Source organism: Haliotis rufescens, unplaced genomic scaffold, assembly GCF_023055435.1.
Source record: "Haliotis rufescens isolate VD_foot unplaced genomic scaffold, xgHalRufe1.0.p SCAF_28, whole genome shotgun sequence".
Classification (NCBI taxonomy): domain Eukaryota; kingdom Metazoa; phylum Mollusca; class Gastropoda; order Lepetellida; family Haliotidae; genus Haliotis; species Haliotis rufescens.
Window position 1 is genome coordinate 5724503 of NW_025963979.1, and position 19775 is coordinate 5744277.

At 38.3% G+C, this 19775-nt stretch overlaps 2 protein-coding genes across 2 annotated transcripts in view; one reads left to right on the forward strand and one right to left on the reverse strand.

The window, feature by feature from the left end:
• The window catches only part of LOC124139409 (UNC93-like protein MFSD11), a 29863-nt gene extending 19871 nt beyond the window's left edge, over positions 1-9992 (forward strand). Inside the window, exons 10-14 of the mRNA XM_046506450.2 lie at positions 116-284; positions 1728-1791; positions 3017-3088; positions 4233-4400; positions 5905-9992. Of these exons, the coding sequence (XP_046362406.2) occupies positions 116-284; positions 1728-1791; positions 3017-3088; positions 4233-4394 (467 nt within the window). The 3' untranslated portion in view covers positions 4395-4400; positions 5905-9992. The remainder of the gene's footprint in view (positions 1-115; positions 285-1727; positions 1792-3016; positions 3089-4232; positions 4401-5904) is intronic.
• Positions 9993-11119: 1127 nt separating this feature from the next.
• The window catches only part of LOC124139389 (transmembrane protein 184B-like), a 45917-nt gene continuing 37261 nt past the window's right edge, over positions 11120-19775 (reverse strand). The window contains exons 7-8 of the mRNA XM_046506427.2: positions 19239-19408; positions 11120-18821 (exon numbers count right to left, since the gene is read on the reverse strand). Of these exons, the coding sequence (XP_046362383.1) occupies positions 18307-18821; positions 19239-19408 (685 nt within the window). The 3' untranslated portion in view covers positions 11120-18306. The remainder of the gene's footprint in view (positions 18822-19238; positions 19409-19775) is intronic.

Sequence of the window (19775 nt, forward strand, 5' to 3'; positions counted from 1 at the left end):
TAATATTTACAATATGTTGTCATTTATTGTTTATAAGATATGACAGTCTACATGAAGGATGTTAACTACATGCATCATCATGATTGTCATTTTTTGCATCTTTGTCATCTTTCAGGGGGTGGCATATTTGGCCTGTTTGGCAAGAGAACCAACACACATGGCCGTGACCCAATAGTGTTGTTTGGCTATGTGCTTCATCTGGTGGCATTCTTCCTGATCTTCCTGAACATGCCCAACAACTCCTCCTTGACGGACTCGGCCGAGGCTACGTACATCGAGTCCAAGTAAGTACACCCAGTCCAAGTAAGTACACCCGGTACAAGTAAGTACACCCAGTACAAGTAAGTACACCCAGTACAAGTAAGTACACCCAGTACAAGTAAGTACATCCAGTCCAAGTAAGTACATCCAGTACATGTAAGTACACCCAGTACAAGTAAGTACACCCAGTACAAGTAAGTACATCCAGTCCAAGTAAGTACATCCAGTCCAAGTAAGTACATCCAGTACAAGTAAGTACATCCAGTACAAGTAAGTACATCCATAACAACTAAGTACATCCAGTCCAAGTAAGTACATCCAGTCCACGTAAGTACACCCAGTACAAGTAAGTACATCCAGTACAAGTAAGTACATCCAGTACAAGTAAGTACATCCAGTCCAAGTAAGTACATCCAGTCCAAGTAAGTACATCAAGTCCACGTAAGTACATCCAGTCCAAGTAAGTACATCCAGTACAAATAACTACATTGAGTCCAATTAAGTACATCCAGTCCAAGTAAGTACATCCAGTCCATGTGGGTACATCCGGTCCAATTAAGTACGTCCAGTACAAGTAAGTACATCCAGTACAAGTAAGTACATCCAGTACAATTAAGTACGTCCAGTCCAAGTAAGTACATCCAGTCCAAGTAAGTACATCCAGTACAAGTAAATACATCCAGTCCAAGTAAGTACATCCAGTCCAAGTAAGTACATCCAGTCCACGCAAGTACATCCAGTCCAAGTAAGTACATCCAGTACAAATAACTACATTGAGTCCAATTAAGTACATCCAGTCCAAGTAAGTACATCCAGTCCACGTAAGTACATCCGGTCCAAGTAAGTACGTCCAGTACAAGTAAGTACATCCAGTCCAAGTAAGTACATCCAGTACAAATAACTACATTGAGTCCAATTAAGTACATCCAGTCCAAGTAAGTACATCCAGTCCACGTAAGTACATCCGGTCCAATTAAGTACGTCCAGTACAAGTAAGTACATCCAGTACAAGTAAGTACATCCAGTACAATTAAGTACGTCCAGTCCAAGTAAGTACATCCAGTCCACGTAAGTATACCCAGTACAAGTAAGTACATCCAGTACAAGTAAGTACATCCAGTACAAGTAAATACATCCAGTCCAAGTAAGTACATCCAGTCCAAGTAAGTACATCCAGTCCACGTAAGTACATCCAGTCCAAGTAAGTACATCCAGTACAAATAACTACATTGAGTCCAATTAAGTACATCCAGTCCAAGTAAGTACATCCAGTCCACGTAAGTACATCCGGTCCAATTAAGTACGTCCAGTACAAGTAAGTACATCCAGTACAAGTAAGTACATCCAGTACAATTAAGTACGTCCAGTCCAATTTATTCCAACAATTTGGATGGAAACAATCAAGTTCTGCAGGCCTGCTTTGCTACAGCTGGGATATTGTGTGACTCCATGTTGTCCTGTTGCAGCAAGTACGTGGCCCTGGTGTGCAGCTTCCTGCTGGGACTCGGGGACAGCAGCTTCAACACACAGGTGGGGGGACATCATCAGTGACAGAACACACAACACATGCTCGTTATTAACATCGTTGTCCTCAAACATCCTTTAGTTTACAAGTCTGTATCCATCTGCCCGAGGCAAGGGAGTTAACTGACTATAGAAGTCCAGTTTCCAGCCTTGCCGAACTAGGCTGGAATTCCGTAGTTACATTTTGGCTGGACTGATGAGTCTATACATAGTCCAATCAATATCTTGTAAAGAACAAGACATCCGGTTCATAAACAACATGGATTTCAACGTGCAGATTTCTGTCGACTGCAGTATTTGCAAAGCTTGTGTACCGTCAACTGTGTGTCGAGAGATTTTTCCAAATCTTTTCATGTTTTTTATCAAGGTGCTCAAGTGATTTGATGCACTTTGCTAGGTAAGACCCGTTTTATTACAATAGAGATCTTGACTTTTGATCAGATCGTCTTGACTGGGCGCCACCACTTTGATTGAAGCAAATGATAGGTGGAATCTGATTGGTCAATAGGAAGGACATAGACGGGACATTACATGTAATTGCCACCGGTGGCACTACGATAGAGCCACAAAATTCCAGTCTTGTTTGGCAAGGGTGGAAACTGGACTTTTATATTCAGGTAACACCCTTGCCTCAGGAAGATGATCTGTATAATTCCAATCATTTTAATACATAGCTCCACATATAATGTGTCATCCCTGAAGAGCTTCCAGGTGAAAATAGTCCCCAATATCTCAACATTGTTGTATGACCTGATTGAAGAGGATTGGCGGGTCTGGCTCATTGTCTGGCTGGTTAAGATTACTCACTGGTTGGTTGGCCTTGTCCAGACTCAAATAAGTACAGACTGTCATCATATTGCTAGAGTATTGCTGAATGCTGTGTTAAACAGCATTCACTCACTCATAACATTTTAAACAATTGATTCAAATCCAGTGGGAATAAAAAGGAACATGTAAGTCCAAGAAATGAGGGTTACTTACCTCCCTTAGATCTCATTTATCATTTGTTAAAACCCCTTCAGAACAAACAGTGTTATACATATGTAGGGAATGTGATTTGTTGTTTTTGTTTTGATGTCTTTATAATTGAATCAGAAGTACATAGACCAGGTATTCAGAGTAATTATGGATTCTCGGATGAAATCATTGAGTGGTCAGACATGTGAGTTAGGGTAAAGAGGAGTGATTCTGTTGTGATTCTGTTGTGATTCTGTTGTGATTCTGTTCTAAGCTGTACTCCGTGCTGGGCTTCATGTTTCCAGAAGACAGTGCTCCAGCCTTTGCCCTCTTCAAGTTTGTTCAAGTAAGTACATGTACTGTTTCCCTGAAGTAAAGATATATGTTCACTCAGAAAATACATGTACTGTTTCCCTGTACACACATATACATAAAGCCACAGCGCTGGTGTTGCTGTGAACTAGGGCATGTTGAGAGAAGCGGCATTATGGTAATTTTTACAATGGTGACAAAATCTTTGTTGAAGGATCTGAGGTGACGGTTTTATAAAAAGAATGGTATTGGTACAATAAGTAATATGACATGACACATGTGATACTTTTTTTATTCAATGAAAAAGTTGAAAATGTTCCAGAAAACAGTGTGTACAGCTTTACATGGTGGTTGGTACAGTAATTTGTACCATCTTGTTTTGTGATAGAAAAGACAATATTTTCATATTCAGATATGAATTGAACATATTTTCATGTTGTAGCACCTTCAGTTGCATGCTTGTTTCATTTTTGGTTTTATTTCTATCTGATAATGAATATTAGTTCATTTAAGATATAAAACTAGGGTTTTAGTTGAGAGTCACATAAACTTCTTTTATTGAATTTACAAACTGAACTACTTCCCAGAAGTAAAGCTACATGTTCACTCAGAAAATACATGTACTGCTTCCCTGAAGTAAAGCTATAAGTTCACTCAGAAAATACATGTACTGTTTCCCTGAAGTAAAGCTACATGTTTACTCAGAAAATACATGTACTGCTTCCCTGAAGTAAAGCTATATGTTTACTCAGAAAATACATGTACTGTTTCCCTGAAGTAAAGCTACATGTTTACTCAGAAAAGACATGTACTGCTTCCCTGAAGTAAAGCTATATGTTTACTCAGAAAATACATATACTGTTTCCCTGAAGTAAAGCTACATGTTTACTCAGAAAATACATGTACTGCTTCCCTGAAGTACATATATATACATATGTCCACTAAGTAAGAACATATACTGTTTCCCTGAAGTAAAGCTATATGTTCACTCACAAAGTACATGTACTATTTCCCTGAAGTAACAATAAATTAAAAGTTAGTAATAAGGAAGATTGTCCTGTTTAGGAACAAATTTTGGTGTTGGTGATAGAATATGTTGTGGATATTTATTGGTGTTTTTCATCTTTAAACAGGATCAGTGATTGATAATCATAACTAAAGGGTTGTGTTCCATTCAGTCCATAGCTGCAGCAGCTGCGTTTGCGTACAGCATCTTCCTGAGCCTGCAGTGGACGTTGCTGATCCTGGTGATCACTGGCACCATCGGCCAATACTGCTTCAATGTCATCGAGTGGAGCAGCTCACGCTCATTCAATGATGGATACGTGTCTATAGACTGATCAGTGGTGAGAGAGGACATTGAATCATCTCCATACAATTACCGTATTCAGCGTAATAAGTACCCTGCTCTAATAAGCGCCCATGGCGATATTTGCTAATATATTGGCTAGTGAACAATCCCAATTAGCACCCCTTCCGATTGATCAATGTACACAAGACTTATTTGTTCGTGTATAATACGCACTCGTGTGTTATATGCACCCTTATTTGTGGGCAGTTAAATTCTGGAAAATATATCTGTTGTGTATGATACACACATACTTTACTTTTGTATCATTTCAGGCTGTCAGCATAAACTATGAAATTTACAATCGCTCAAAATTCTCACCAAAATTATATTCCAATAAGAGCCCCCTATTTCTAATTTTGAGCGTGCCCTGGGCACTTATTACATAGAATAAGGTAGTTGCAATACAGCTATCTTATCTTCCATGCATAGATACAAAAGTATATGTTACTTAGTTTTAGGACCTGTATTGAGCTGTAACCAGTAATTTTCAGTGTACCGCAGCATTGTTAGTTAACTTCAGTGATGTTGCAGAAGCAATCTGCTTGAGACATGAGGCTGTGTATGCAATGGCAAGGCTCAGTGGCCAGTCCAGACATTACTTATCTGCAGTATGGTGGCAGCAGGTGGCAGTCTTCCTAGCAATGAATAGTCAGTGGAAGTTGTCATCCTCCTGCATCCTACAGATAATGATGTGTTTGTATCTACACTATGATAGTGTATCTTGACCTGACTACCATCATACACACTGGGATTTTGTGCATCATCCCAGCTCAAGCTGAACTATGTTATGCTGCTGATGTATATGACTCTATATTATCTAAGTATCGTAATCTCGTAATCCACCCACCCTGTACTGTTTGCTTATGCAAATCTAAGCACAATATTTCATCGTTTGATCCAATACAGGACTCATTGCAGTATGTCACGGCTACTCGTCAGTATACATGTTGATATGATAGTTTTGAAGTGGAATTACAACAACCTCCATTCGAAATTAACCCATTTGTTTGGACGATGAACCTTAACCCAACTTAGGTCGTTATCCAAAACAGGAAGTGATGTAAGCCACACAATCCACATGTATCATTCCACAAAATAGTGATACCATGATAATATAGAGTTGCCTGCCCTTGAGTCGCTCATGACACATTCTTTGGTTACCGAACCCATCATTAACATCAATCAATTTTAATTGATTTGTCATAAAACTTGGACAAAGAACAAGAAACATTTGGCGTGTGACATATTTAATAGGTTAGAAGTGTGTGTCATTGGGATCCATTTTAAATAAACTACTGCGATAATATAGCGTACCATGCGAAATGAGATTTTATAGATGTAAGTTAGATGTTGCATTTGTGGTTAAAGTGGTCAGATATGATTATGATAAAAATGATGCCTTGTTACCTCTGCCCTCATTAGATCCTATGTAAATATCAGTTTGAGACAACCCGGTTTCCATTTCTGCAAATGAATTTGACTTTGTGTGTTTTACTCAGATCCTTGTGAGTGTGAAGACAAAAGAGGGAGCATCCATTCCTTGTCGATTTGCCAGCAGCATTCAGTGATCCTTACAAGGCTACCACCATCGTGGGACAGTGGGCTTCCAGCTTTGTGTCGGTGTACAGGCTCGGTCATGTGTTGTATAGCTTCAGCCACAGCGCTGGTGTTGCTGTGAGCTAGGGCATGTTGAGAGAAGCAGCACTGTGGTAATTCTTCAATGGTGACACAATCTTTGTTGAAGGATCTGAGGTGACAGTTTTATAGAAAGAATGGTATTGGTACAAAAAGAAATATGACATGACACATATGATACTTTTTAATTCAATGCAAAAGTGGAAAATGTTCCAGAAAACAGTGTGTACAGCTTTACATTGTTGGTTGGTACAGTAATTTGTACCATCTTGTTTTGTGATAGAAAAGACGATATTTTCATATTCAGATATGAATTGAACATATTTTCATGTTGTAGCACATTCAGTTGCATGCTTTGTTTCATTTTTGGTTTTATATCTACCTGAACATGAATATCAGTTCATGTAAGATATAAAACTATGGTTTTAGTTAGAGTCACATAAACTACTTTCATTGTATTTACAAACTGACCATACCACAGTTGGGTTTTCTTCATCTTGCCATGACAATCTCTTTGTTGGAATTCATATTGCATTGTTATCACAGCTTGATAGGGGAAACATAGCACCATCTCTTGAATATGGGATATGCATGGAATCAAATGAGAAATATTGTTATTAATTCATGTTTATTATTTCTCAGTAGAACAGAATAACACGTTGTATCCCCTACCCAAATATTGATATCGAGTGTCCATACTTAACTTCACAGTTCCCTGTTGTTTCACAATGTATTTTGTGCATCAAACATTTCAAAGATAATTATATACTTAGAAGAGTGATTTGGAGTCATCTACCTCAGTGTGTGGAGCAACTGGTTTCCAATTTCTACTGCAATAGGTTGCTGTGGAATCATACAGACAATGATTGATTTGGACATATTTTATTGCGAAAAGCCAAATGGATAAAGCACAGGTGACACACTTGTGAGGCCTTGTCCTGATGGAGATAATGGAGAGGGTGACTTATAACTGAAGCTGTTCACAGTTTAATCTCTTGATAAATGTTGCATGAAGAAATATTACACAAAGCATTTACTAATTCTATAAATATGACTAAATCCAAATTTAGCACAAATTTGAAAATGCTTTTTGTTGATTTTATCACATGGCATAACAATATGAGTGCAAGTTATCACACGAAACACGAGAGGGGGACTTTCTGACTCGTTGTCCTCAGGATAACTGGCAACATTTTACTTGTTTTTGGATATCAGGTACAACGTAATGAATTGTTAAAAAAGTGCAAATCTTGTTCACAAAGTTGAATAATTTTCTTACGGAATGTTTGAATTTGATAGTATATTTCCATGTTTCCTATAATTTTTGCTGTGTAAAGATATTCAGGAAAAGCCTACAAGCTACAATGACTTGGAGATTATCTGAGACGAGTAAATCACTTTTGTTAGGACCAAGCCGTGGCAAGGCACTTCCAACATTAATTCATAAGGGACAGATCTTGCATAATTCTGAGTTGCACATAGGTTATTTATATTACCAATGGTCTATTCTTCTGAGTAAATGTAGGAAAATGTTGATTTCCTAATCTCAAGTGGAAACATCAGCTGAGATAATCTGTTGTTGGAACGGCGTCACATAAAACTGCCTGTGTCGCAAATATAGGATGCCGTCATCTCCCAATATTTGTGACAAGGCAATATTGGTATTGTCCTTTCAAGTTGGAAACATATCTGCAAATACTCATTCTAATCATTTTGATATTACATAACACTATGTGTAATTATACTCTGATGTGGTGTAACAGGGTCAGATTGTGACCTTAACCTTGGAACTTGCTTGGGGAGATGCTTGTGGTTGCACTGCTATTGTTATTTTGAGTTTTCCCATCAGGTCATTATCAGTTGCAAAATATGTTTTTTTGTCATATATCACATTTAAGTGATAGGTTACAAGGAAAAAAGTATTATGAAATTTTGATAATTTCAATAATCTTACATCAAAATGTCACAAGCATTGCGATGAGCTTGTCCTTCATGACACAACGTCATGTCCTTGCGAGCAACAACCAGATTTTGGTGATGAAGATAGTATGAAGATAGAAGTGTGTATGATCCTCACTTGGTTTTAAACAATGGCAAAGAGGTGTGCATCAGTACCTCTGGTTGTTACGTTTCCATTCCATATGGAATCTGAATAATTCTGAGTCTTAAGCCATTCTCAACATGTTTGGGAAGTAAACGGATCTGTCAGTGAGGACACCAGTTTTTAAGTTAAGATTTTAGTCAAGAAATCATTGTCATGCCTCCCATCATATATTGTTAGCTTTTTAGTGGCTTGCTTTTATGTGTTTTTTTATCATTTTGAGTTTTCATTACTTGTGATCTATCATGTTTTGTTTTAATAATTGTATTCATGATCCATGTATTAGTAACAATGTATGTCATTTGTCTTGTTTTGCATCATATTAAGCTTTGCCTGTCTCACCTGTGATGGACCCATGAAGATCCGGGTTAGAATAGGTCTTCAGAAACCCATGCTTGTTTTAAGAGGCGACGATCGGGATTCGGTGGTCAGACTCACTGACTTGGTTGATGCATGTCATGGTATCCCAATTGCGTGGATCGATGCTAATGATATCAATCACTCGATTGTCTGTGGTCCAGACTACCATCATGTAGCTGGAATATTGCTGAGTGCAGCATTAAACAACAAATAAAACAACAAAATAAGGCACAGGATGATGGTGAACTAGGTTTGTTGAACATGTTCAACTGTGTCGTCATGTTCCACTGACATGGGCCTTTGCTCATTACATCAACCACTGGTTTGTCTGGCCAAGACACAATTATTTACAGGTTGCTGTGTATATTGCAGACTGCAACAATAAACAACAGACAAACAAAAGTTGAGATGCCTCTTTGCTGTCATAATGTGGCTATAATATTGGTGCCAAGTTTCTCACGAACTTTACAAGGCCAGTGGTGAGTGTGTTGTGTAGGCCAGGAATCCAAACAAGGCTGAAATTTGTGAAGCCCTTTCTTCATCAGCCATGTTGTATGGGGATGGAAGTACAGATTCTGTAAACACTGTTATTGTAAACACTGTTATTGTTAATAAAAGAGCATCAATATATTTGTGCGACATTTGTGGTACTGTTGACCAGATATTGTCTCAACATCTCTCTGGCAACACAACAAACGGTCTGCAGTTCATATTTGAGGATATTCATAATCAAATGATTATCTCTCATTAGACAAAAGTCTTTAGATGTATTTTGATCCAGATTGTAGTGCAGTATGAATGCAACCAGTGTTTAAATTCCATATGTATGTATAGATATGACACTTAACTGAGGCTTGCATACCGTTCAGAGACTCAGCATGATTTTGTATGTACTCTTGCTGACATCCTTGCAGTAAGTGTCAGTCCTGGAGTCCATTTTATATATTGTACAATATTTATTCCATTTGGTTGCTTAAATAATTGGAATTATTGTAAATCTAGATAAGAATCGCGTCATTGAATGACTTAGTTGTCCGCTGTCAAACAGCCAGAAGGATAGTAGCACTCAACAGTGAGGACCTTGTTGACTGTAAATCATGCATGCTCATTTCACAGTTTAGCTTTTTTGCCTTACATGAATATGCTTTAAAATATTTTAAGTCTCTGTTGACAAACTGTATTGGAAGAAGTCACTGCACTTCTCAATCCCTGTAAACCTGCATCTACATTTGTCATGTATCTGTGTCCTCTGCCACCACAGGCATCAGACTGTGATAATAGTCCCCAAAGTCGTATATAGGCAAACAGGAATATTTTTTTAAAAGAGTTTTGATATGTTATTTTAGTATTATTAAATGATTTAAATATGGAACTTTATTGTGGAGTCTGAATCCTGTGGCTGTATCATTAACAACTGTGATAACTCTGCTACAGGAACTATTGTTATATCTGTACTTTTCACTTGTGCCAATAAACAAACTTGTCTTGCAACAGAATTTGTCCTAGAATGGGTACTGGCAGCGGAGGATGTGACACGGCTTACATGATGAAGGCCCACACGAACAGAGGTATGGTGTTCACAAAACCTACTGTGTTTCACCGACACCACCTCAAACATTTCAGCTTTGTGATGGTGGCCTGTGAATACTAAAGTCTGGAACTGAGAAACCAGTCACACCTCGCTATGGTATGCTGACTGAGTCTGACCATCCTATCTCCATTTTCTCATTAAAACCAGATCTGTTACTCCGATACAATACTTCTCTGCGTCAAGACGCCTCCATGGAGTGTTGTGTCAGATGAACCCAAACTTTGCTCTCTTACCTTGATTTGGAAATGTCTATTTGTACAAATGAAAACCCACTCAGGACTAAACTATCCCTTCGATCATACCCCAATTGGATGTAGGTGTTGACATGTTGCTCTGATATGACAGGGCCTATAACATATCCACAACAATATATTGGCACAACTTTCCATTTTGGGCAGTCGGAAGTTATATACAGAAGTCAGATAACTGTGTCTGAATGCTTCGCTCATACGTGCAGAGAGATTAGAAGCCTGATTGACTGTTTAGATCTTCCGGCAGAAAGGTATCGTCTCGGAGAAAATGATCTGATTTTAAGAGATTGATCCTATCCATTTAATTACCTGATACATCTAGCATAGGTTGCTAGGACACATTCTAACGTCAAGTCCCTTGTGGACAAAGGCTACCCTGGAAATAATCTTGGTTATTACCCATAGGATTAGAAATAACCTGGTTAAAATGTTTTTATTTGCACTAGTGCAAATATCACTTCTTGCACACCAGTGCACTGTTGACGTCATTCAAATCTTAAAGTAACGTAAGGTTAGAATTTTGACGTTCCTGTGGAAGAATGTTGACGTCGTTCGTTGTGGTTTTCTTGGACAGCAGTGGTGATCACTGCATTTTTCTAAAGGGGAGCTCAAAAGGATTAAGAAAGAATAGGTAATAAAGAAATTATTATGCTGACATTTTATGAAACATCGGGAAATACAAGAATTCTGACACTCATTTTATAAAATCAGTATGATAAACATGATCATATAATAATCAATGCATCACCTTCTGACACTCAGAAAGAACACGCTAATAAGACAAGATCAACAATTTTATTTTCATATATATATTTGTATATATATATATATATATATATATATCACACTTTACAACTCGGACGTGACAGAACACCCACCAGCAATGTACACAGCTAAAAACCAATGAACAATTTGTATTAACAGCTTAACAACTAAGCAACATTCTACAGATATTACAGCAAATATCCTGAACTGAAAATAATTCAAAGTTCATTCAACCTTCAAACCATGAAAAAAAATAAAATTTTGTGACAAACATCATCGGAAAATGCTTTCACAACTGCATATATGATGAGATAATTTGCTACTTAAAAAATAAATCACATATTGATGGCGGGACTTGAATGACAATACCTGCACAGAAGGGTGTTGTAATACACTGGTCCCTAGCACAACATTACTCTTGTTGACATGGTCACTGAAGTACGCAACAAAACACCAATAAAATGTTGATCTATCATTATCACAATAGCAAACATAAAACAAGTTTTACGTAGAATATAATGTGAAAATAGAAATGTCTGCCACTGACGCATCATAAAAGTGAGTGAGATTCTAATGGCAAGTATTTGATTCAGGGGCTATATGAAAAAAATTAAAGAAAAATATACAAGGGTGATCACTATTATCAGTGTAATAATTTTAAATCTTTGGTATTGGTAACCTTTTCTTTCAAAATTCCTCATGAAGTGCAAACAGTGAGAATTTTATGTAATAATTCATTCCAAACATTGATATTAATTATTTTGGGGGATTTGTCTTAACTTTCAATATAGGTTTCCTGAAACAAATATTTCCGTAACAAAATGGCATTTAGATAATTTCTTCTAAAATATATTCAGAATGATGGTCATCAGTATAGAATATGACAGAAAATTCCCCTTCTCCTTCATTTGAGAATTCTTTTCGATAGCAACCTTGAAGTTTTCTGACATAATCCCCATGACATAAGAATCACAAAAAGTGGAATTAATTGAATATGTATCTGGGAATACCATCAGTGTCATTGATTATGATAAGTGCTGGAATTGAAGGTGGAACAGGTGCCATAAACTGACTGCAATTACATGAGAGCTTATTTTTCAGTTAGGTTTGTATTAGGATGTTTGTGACCTTACATTGAAAGATAATGATGAAATAATACAGCAATAAAACTATCTTTCACAGCCACTTCAATTTCTGATATGCATTTGGGTGATCAGCAGCTAGTAGCAGCACATAATATTGAAATGTAATGTCATCAAAATTATACTTTGTGGGATTAACCATGACATTTATGAAAAGATGGAACTGTTTTGGGGATGATCAGATGAAATGTCAGAATTATAGCATTCTGTGAATTGGATGTTGGAATTGGAAGGTATCACTGCCAAAGAAAAGTTTATGTTTCAGTGAAAGAAATTTCTAAACAATGATGCATGTTGGTTTTCACTTGGGTAATTGTTAGTGTTTCCAACTTTAACGAAATGAAACATCTAGCAAAGCACTGGCAGACCCACAGGGGCCGCAGGGATGTGCATTGTTGTTATTTTGTTCCATGACATCGCATATTTTTGTTGCTTGTGTGCACATCCTTTTTCCAAAATTCTGGATTCATCTCTACAAAATCCTTATTTCCTCTTCAGACTTAAAGAAAGATATGTGGTTGAAAGTGTTCCACCTGTCACTATTCCAGGTGATAAAGTTGCTAACATCATACATCTGTCATCTTGTGCCATTAACTAAAGCCTGTGTTCAAGTGTAAAATCATCTAGAAAACAAGTAACATGACACATTTACAATACTATTTACACATGAAACATAAAACTGAGAATGTTAAATACACATTCATTTGTATAATACATATACCACTTTCTGCTGATATGAATTGGAAATGATATGGTAGCTCAGCTAAAAACTAAGGCTGACTTTATAGCAATATACTGTGAAGATAATCCTGTAAAATTGAAAACAAGAAACATGAATTACCTTGAAAGAATTGTCTTCAAATATCTTGAAGCCACTGACAGAGCAGTGGTTATTTGCATGATAAATAACAGTGTCAAGCTGTTTAGTGAGACAACTTGCACTCATATTGTTATGCTGTGTGATAAAATCAACAAAAAACATTTTCAAATTTGTGCTAAATTTGGATTTAGTCTTATTTATAGAATTAGTAAATATTTTGTGTAATATTTCTTTATGCAACATTTATCAAGAGATTAAACTGTGAACAGCTTCAATTACAAGTATAGTTATCTTAAAATCAGGTCAATGTAATGAATCAACTCCTGCCTCTCTATTAATTATATGCTCATGTAGGACCTGCACAGGCACACATCTAATGCTGGGACATTGTGTCCCACAGTACAGTCACAGCTATGGGACAATATCACACGACTAATGATATCGATGCAGCGATAGAAGCTGACATGTTTAGTCCAATAGTCTTAAAAGGATAACAGAAAACAAACTCCTTAAAAATGACAAATTCCTACTGTAGTCGCGCCACTTGAAATACATGTAAAATCATGAAATATCTCAATGATTAATTAATGAAGACAGCTGGGTGTCTGCTACTAATGACGAAATGAAAACAAGCCATTCTGCTGATATGGAATATTAGTTACAGTAATCACAAAAATTGGAAAGAGTGCTTTTCAAGAAATATCTATTTTGCTAACGATAAATATCATCACTAAGTTTTGATCATGTGATTACAATCCGGGTAAGAATCAGGTCAGGTGACCACTAGTGGTTATACTTCGCAGTGAACTTGGTCAATAGTGTTTTAAATACTACATCTGCACGTCATGTTCTTTCAGTTAATGCTGGTAATGAACGTACACTGCATGCTCTCCTAAATATACCCTAAATACTGTCTCCTGACTGCCTAAGCTTACCAGGATGGTAATCAAAAGTCAATGATGATGTTTATTGCCAGCAAAATGGATACTTCTTGAAAAGCTCACTCTGCAATGTTTGTCATTTCTGTAAGTAATATTTCTTATCAGTGGAATGGCTTGTTTTCACTCAATGAGTATTAGCACACATGTAGCTATCTTCGTTAATTAATCATTTCGATTTTTCGTGATTCTATTTCAAGTTGCGAGGACTATAATCCTTGTGATACCTTAACTATTGGGCAGTTTGGCAAGGACAATAGGACAAGTGCCAATTTCTAACGCTGTCAATGTTACACATGGTTAATATCAACATAACAAACAACAGGTGTAAATGAAACAAATATAATGACAGGCAGGAATTCCAACAGTATTTCAAATGGGGACTATCACACACCTTCAGTGATGCTTAAGTAGTAGATAGGTGTCACAGAGTCCTCTGAAGAGATTACATAGTATTTCAACTCTTATCGCCATCAGTTTCAAGTGAATTCAAGGCTGTGATCAGTATTTCTTCACATTATTAGACTTCACTGCATCACATCCATTTTGAGGCCATCTATAGACATTTTACACAATTGTTAAACCATTGAGTACTGCATCATTGTTGCTGACAGAGAAGGATAACTTTGACCAATGTGGGAATTAAACCGATGTCAAGCAGCCTGGTAGGTAAGGGAGATAACTGCAGCACATGGAACCACCTGTGTCCATTCGTAAGTCTTTTTGAACTTGTAAGATGTTACAGTCTGTGTATTAAACCTTTAAGTCAGCTGGCCTGAACTTGGTTCTCAGGATCATTGTTGGTATATTTTAACATCATCATCATGGACTTTTGTTAGCTGGGCTTACTAGACCAAAATGAATTTTACTACACAAGGCCAAAATAATATATTCTTGCACTACTCAATGACATCCAGTGTAACACAATGTCATTACAACCTTGTGGGGACAATATTCCAGTGTCAACAGCCTTGTATGGTAGCAGGCATACTATTGATTTTTACTGACTAATTTTGATTGACAACAACTAATAAAAGCGTTCTGAATCAATTATAAAACTATTTGGCAAGCTTACATTGGTTGTGATGACCTTCATCTGACAAGGAACAACACTGGCACAGATACACATCAGTTCTCCTGTTACCCTGGCATGTGAGGGGCAAGTAACTCACAAAGGTGTTCACAGTTGGATGTGATTTGATGTCCATTAACATGGTCTTTTGCTGAATGTTAAGAAACAGGATGAATGATAGACTTTCAGGAATCTAACTGAATGAAATACAGGCATTTACCATTGAGAACTTGACCATCAAAACTGCATCCTAATCTACAACATCACAAATCTATAGCTTTTTCTAAATGTGCAAGTAAACATTGATAACACCAGCCTTGTCTACAGGAGAGAAACACTGTCAACTGCGCACATACCAGGAAGCATATATACTCAAGGAATTGTCTCAAAAGATTATTTTCGTTCCATGTGCATGGCAACTAGTTGTCCCATGTATATCATTTATTTCAACCCACATTCAGCTGCCTAATTCTCTACAAATGATATTCAATCTTTCGAGACAGACCCTTCATCAGCAATTAAATACAAATGTTGAAAAAGTCATAACACAAATATTGTATCCTGAGTTGGTGATTCGTCCTGCCTTGACTGCAAAGAAACAATGGTTGCTATGGACACACATAAACAGCATCAACAGAGGACCCACCACGTAACAAGGATGCCTTGGATCTGTCACTAATTCACAAAGCAGAAAAAACATCTCGTATTTCTCACCACCCAAACAAAGATAACACAGGAGCACACTTTGGAAAACAAAACAGTTCTACCTGCCCTAAGGATACTTCTACACTGGGCAAACTGACACAGCGGAGTATGTGACAGCCTGCTACACTGGGCAAACTGACACAGCGGAGTATGTGACAGCCTGCTACACTGGGCAAACTGACACAGCGGAGTATGTGACAGCCTGCTACACTGGGCAAACTGACACAGCGGAGTATGTGACAGCCTGCTACACTGGGCAAACTGACACAGCGGAGTATGTGACAGCCTGCTACACTGGGCAAACTGACACATCTGAGTATGTGACAGCCTGCTACACTGGGCAAACTGACACAGCGGAGTATGTGACAGCCTGCTACACTGGGCAAACTGACACAGCGGAGTATGTGACAGCCTGCTACACTGGGCAAACTGACACAGCGGAGTATGTGACAGCCTGCTACACTGGGCAAACTGACACAGCGGAGTATGTGACAGCCTGCTACACTGGGCAAACTGACACATCTGAGTATGTGACAGCCTGCTACACTGGGCAAACTGACACAGCGGAGTATGTGACAGCCTGCTACACTGGGCAAACTGACACATCTGAGTATGTGACAGCCTGCTACACTGGGCAAACTGACACATCTGAGTATGTGACAGCCTGAACTTATCAAAGCTGCAACCCATGGATATAACATTTACATCAAGCTGGTAATTGACAGAATCTTGCTGTAAGGGTCATGGTGATATAAAGCTAGAGATATACAATTTAAGGACATAAATTCATCATTGATGCCAATGGTTATGACATGCTCATTAAAGAAGTGTTCAGGTTAATGACATACTGTCGTCAATTAATCAATGGCACAGGTTTGCCATCGTTAGTTGGCAAAACAACAAATACAGCAAAATTGACTGAAAAAAACCAAATGACCTCTAACTATAATATGTGCATGCTAGACTGTCACTGATTCTAACATGACAGTACAAGTTTTGCCCCACACAGATTACATCTTGTATTAAATCTACAATAAATTGTTGTCAATGAAACTGCCATATTTTCATAGAGGTTCTAATTTACAACCTTAAAACACATGCTAAATGAAAATATAACATTCCAATTTAAGAAAATAGCATTTGTATGTACAACTCTGCCTCCAGTAACACAACTATACTATTAAAGTCCAGTAAAATAACAGGCACAACATAACACAAGAGTCCAATCTAACATGGAAATAATCATGGCCAACTCTACAGGCTATTCATCCGAGTCGGATGACAACTAACATATCCATAGAATTCATGCATGACAAGAGCCTAGAGCCTAGATAACAGACATCCTAGAAACACGCTGGCATCTAGAGGACGAGCAGCATTGTAACTCAGCATTAATACCTCTAACTGTGACAGCACATGTAGACAGTAAAGGCTGAGACAATTCACCAATACACTGCCGTGTCAAACTTAATGATATGATTCATTCTCCACATCATATGGTCTACCAACTGACACTGTTCTACATTGGCATTTTCACCGTAGCATTTTGCCTTCTTTCAGTGTCATCATGTATTGGTGTTGTCCTAAAGTCACATGGTTATTAGACATGAAAGCATGATATTGGAAAAAAAGAAGCTTCTTTTCTTTGTTAATTCAAAATAATTCTTTGTTAAATCAAGACAAGTCTTTGTTAAATCAAGATAACATTTGTTAAATCAAGATAACAATAATACTGTTACATGAAACAGAGAAGCTATGTATCATGTGATATTTTATTGTATCGCGAAACATGTGGCGTATTGTTTCAGCCTAAGAAGTATACAGCCGACAACACAGAGGTGATAAAATAGTATTTGTTTGGAATCATTACAAGAGAGACCTGTACACAAACACCAAGTAAACGGTAATAAATAACACATACGGATGTCATTTCCATGACAGAGGCTTAGGCAGCTGGATTCCAAGTCCAGCTTATGAAGCTTATAGGGTGAGATATTAAAGATAATTAATTCATATATGCACGTGAATGTTCAATATATCCAATGAACTTAGATTTCTAGTCCCATCAAAATGTTGATCTTTATACTGACATGTTGGCTAAAATTTCTTTGAAAGAGAAAATCGTATTCACCACTTATACTTGTTTCGACATGGATACTGCATATGTGGTCACAACATCTGTAGCTACTATACAGTTCACTTTCTAGATTGGATAAATTCACTTCCAATTTCTTTGCAAAAATAATTTGGGGCTACTGATAGCTCTGATAAGCTCTGTGGCTGGTTAAGCAAGTACATGTTCCGTTTAGTTTGCTCAGCTGTCATGATGTACACTTATGAGACATACACACATATATGGTGTATTAGGATGTCCAACAGAGCATGCTTGGTATAGACATTGTTTAGTCACATGTAAATTGTGGGAGAGTTTCACATAACAACCAAGTATATCCTAACTGACAGACACAGCCAGCCCACAATGGTCCATTATCAGTCAGCTGCCATTGAGACGATCAATCCTTCACTGGAACTCGTCGTCAGAACTCAGAAGGGTTGTCTTTTCATTAAATCGGTTCTTGTTGGGAGTGGCTGTGGTCTGCTGCCCAGGTTGTGGAGGGGCAGCATTTCCGTTCTGTTGAGGTCGTCCACGCTGGTAAGGGTCATGTGGCCAGGCGCCGGACTCGTTGAACTCATCCTCCTTGGGCGGCTTCATGCCGTGCTGGGTGTACTGCTGGTACTGGGGGTGGAAGTTGTGGATGGCGTCCTGCATGATGTCGCGGGGGTTCATGGTCTCCTTCAGGCTGGAGGAGATGCTCTGGAGGGACACGGTGCGGCCGTGGGTGGCTGCCGGTGCAGAGCTGTAGATGCTGTGTGGGAAGGCGAAGCGCAGGGCGATGGCGGCCATGAACATCTCCGCACAGATGAGGAAGTTTTGCCAGCCTGCAGATACCGTACCCACTCCCACCTTCAGCTGGTTGCCTTCAGCAAAGATTGGACTGATCACTTCTGTCTTCTCAAGGATAGCAAGGACAACACCTGCAGGAAATTGAACTGCAGTGTGAGGATAGATGGAATTGAATTGAGTGAGTCACTGACTGATGGTGATGTTATGCAGCTGTCAACAATAATCTAGCAGCGACATTGGTCTGTGAACAATACCATGCTGGTCAGGCAAGCGAGTGTTACTAGTGAGTACAGTTAGTGCAGTTAATATGGTTTGATATGCTGTATTGTGTGCCAGCCTGTACATCATAAAGTCTGGGATAGGCAGACCAGTGGCTGGTTGCCAGGCAAACAAGTGGCTGATTGCATTATTACACATGTTTACATGAGAACTTAGGAATGGTTATTGGATTGTGTGCCAGTAGATGGGAAACTACAAACAAGGACCGAAACAGCTCACAGAATTCAAATCAGCTACATCAACGTAAGAAGGTGTTTGCGTTGTCTTACCCTGCCAGAAGGACAAGAAGATGACGGACTTGATGATGCAGAACTTGAGGATTGGCTCGTATGGGCTGAGGAGCTCCTTGGTTGCGTTGTAGAACAGGATCAGGCCGTACAGCGCCAGGGACACCGAGATGTTGTAGATGATGGTGATGTACAGGTAGCCACCACCATGTCTGACATCAAACATCACATCTTAGGATGTTGTACAATTGCCCAATAAATATGCACTTTTAACATGCCACCAAATAAAGAGGATCTTGACATTCAGTTCGAGGGTGACCCATGGTCAATGACCTAAACACTCCATGAAGTAGTCAGAATGTTATCACTATTTCCAGTCAGTTCTAACTAACTGTGAATAATGTCTCCATTAAGCTTATCCTATGTTCTATCTTACATGAATGGACAGAGAGCTAATGACCAATTCTCTAAACCCAGATCCATCTGTTAAGAACATCTTGAGAAATCCGATGCATATAGATATCCTGGAACCAAATTTCACTGATAATTTACAACTCGTAATCTGTAAATATCGGAACC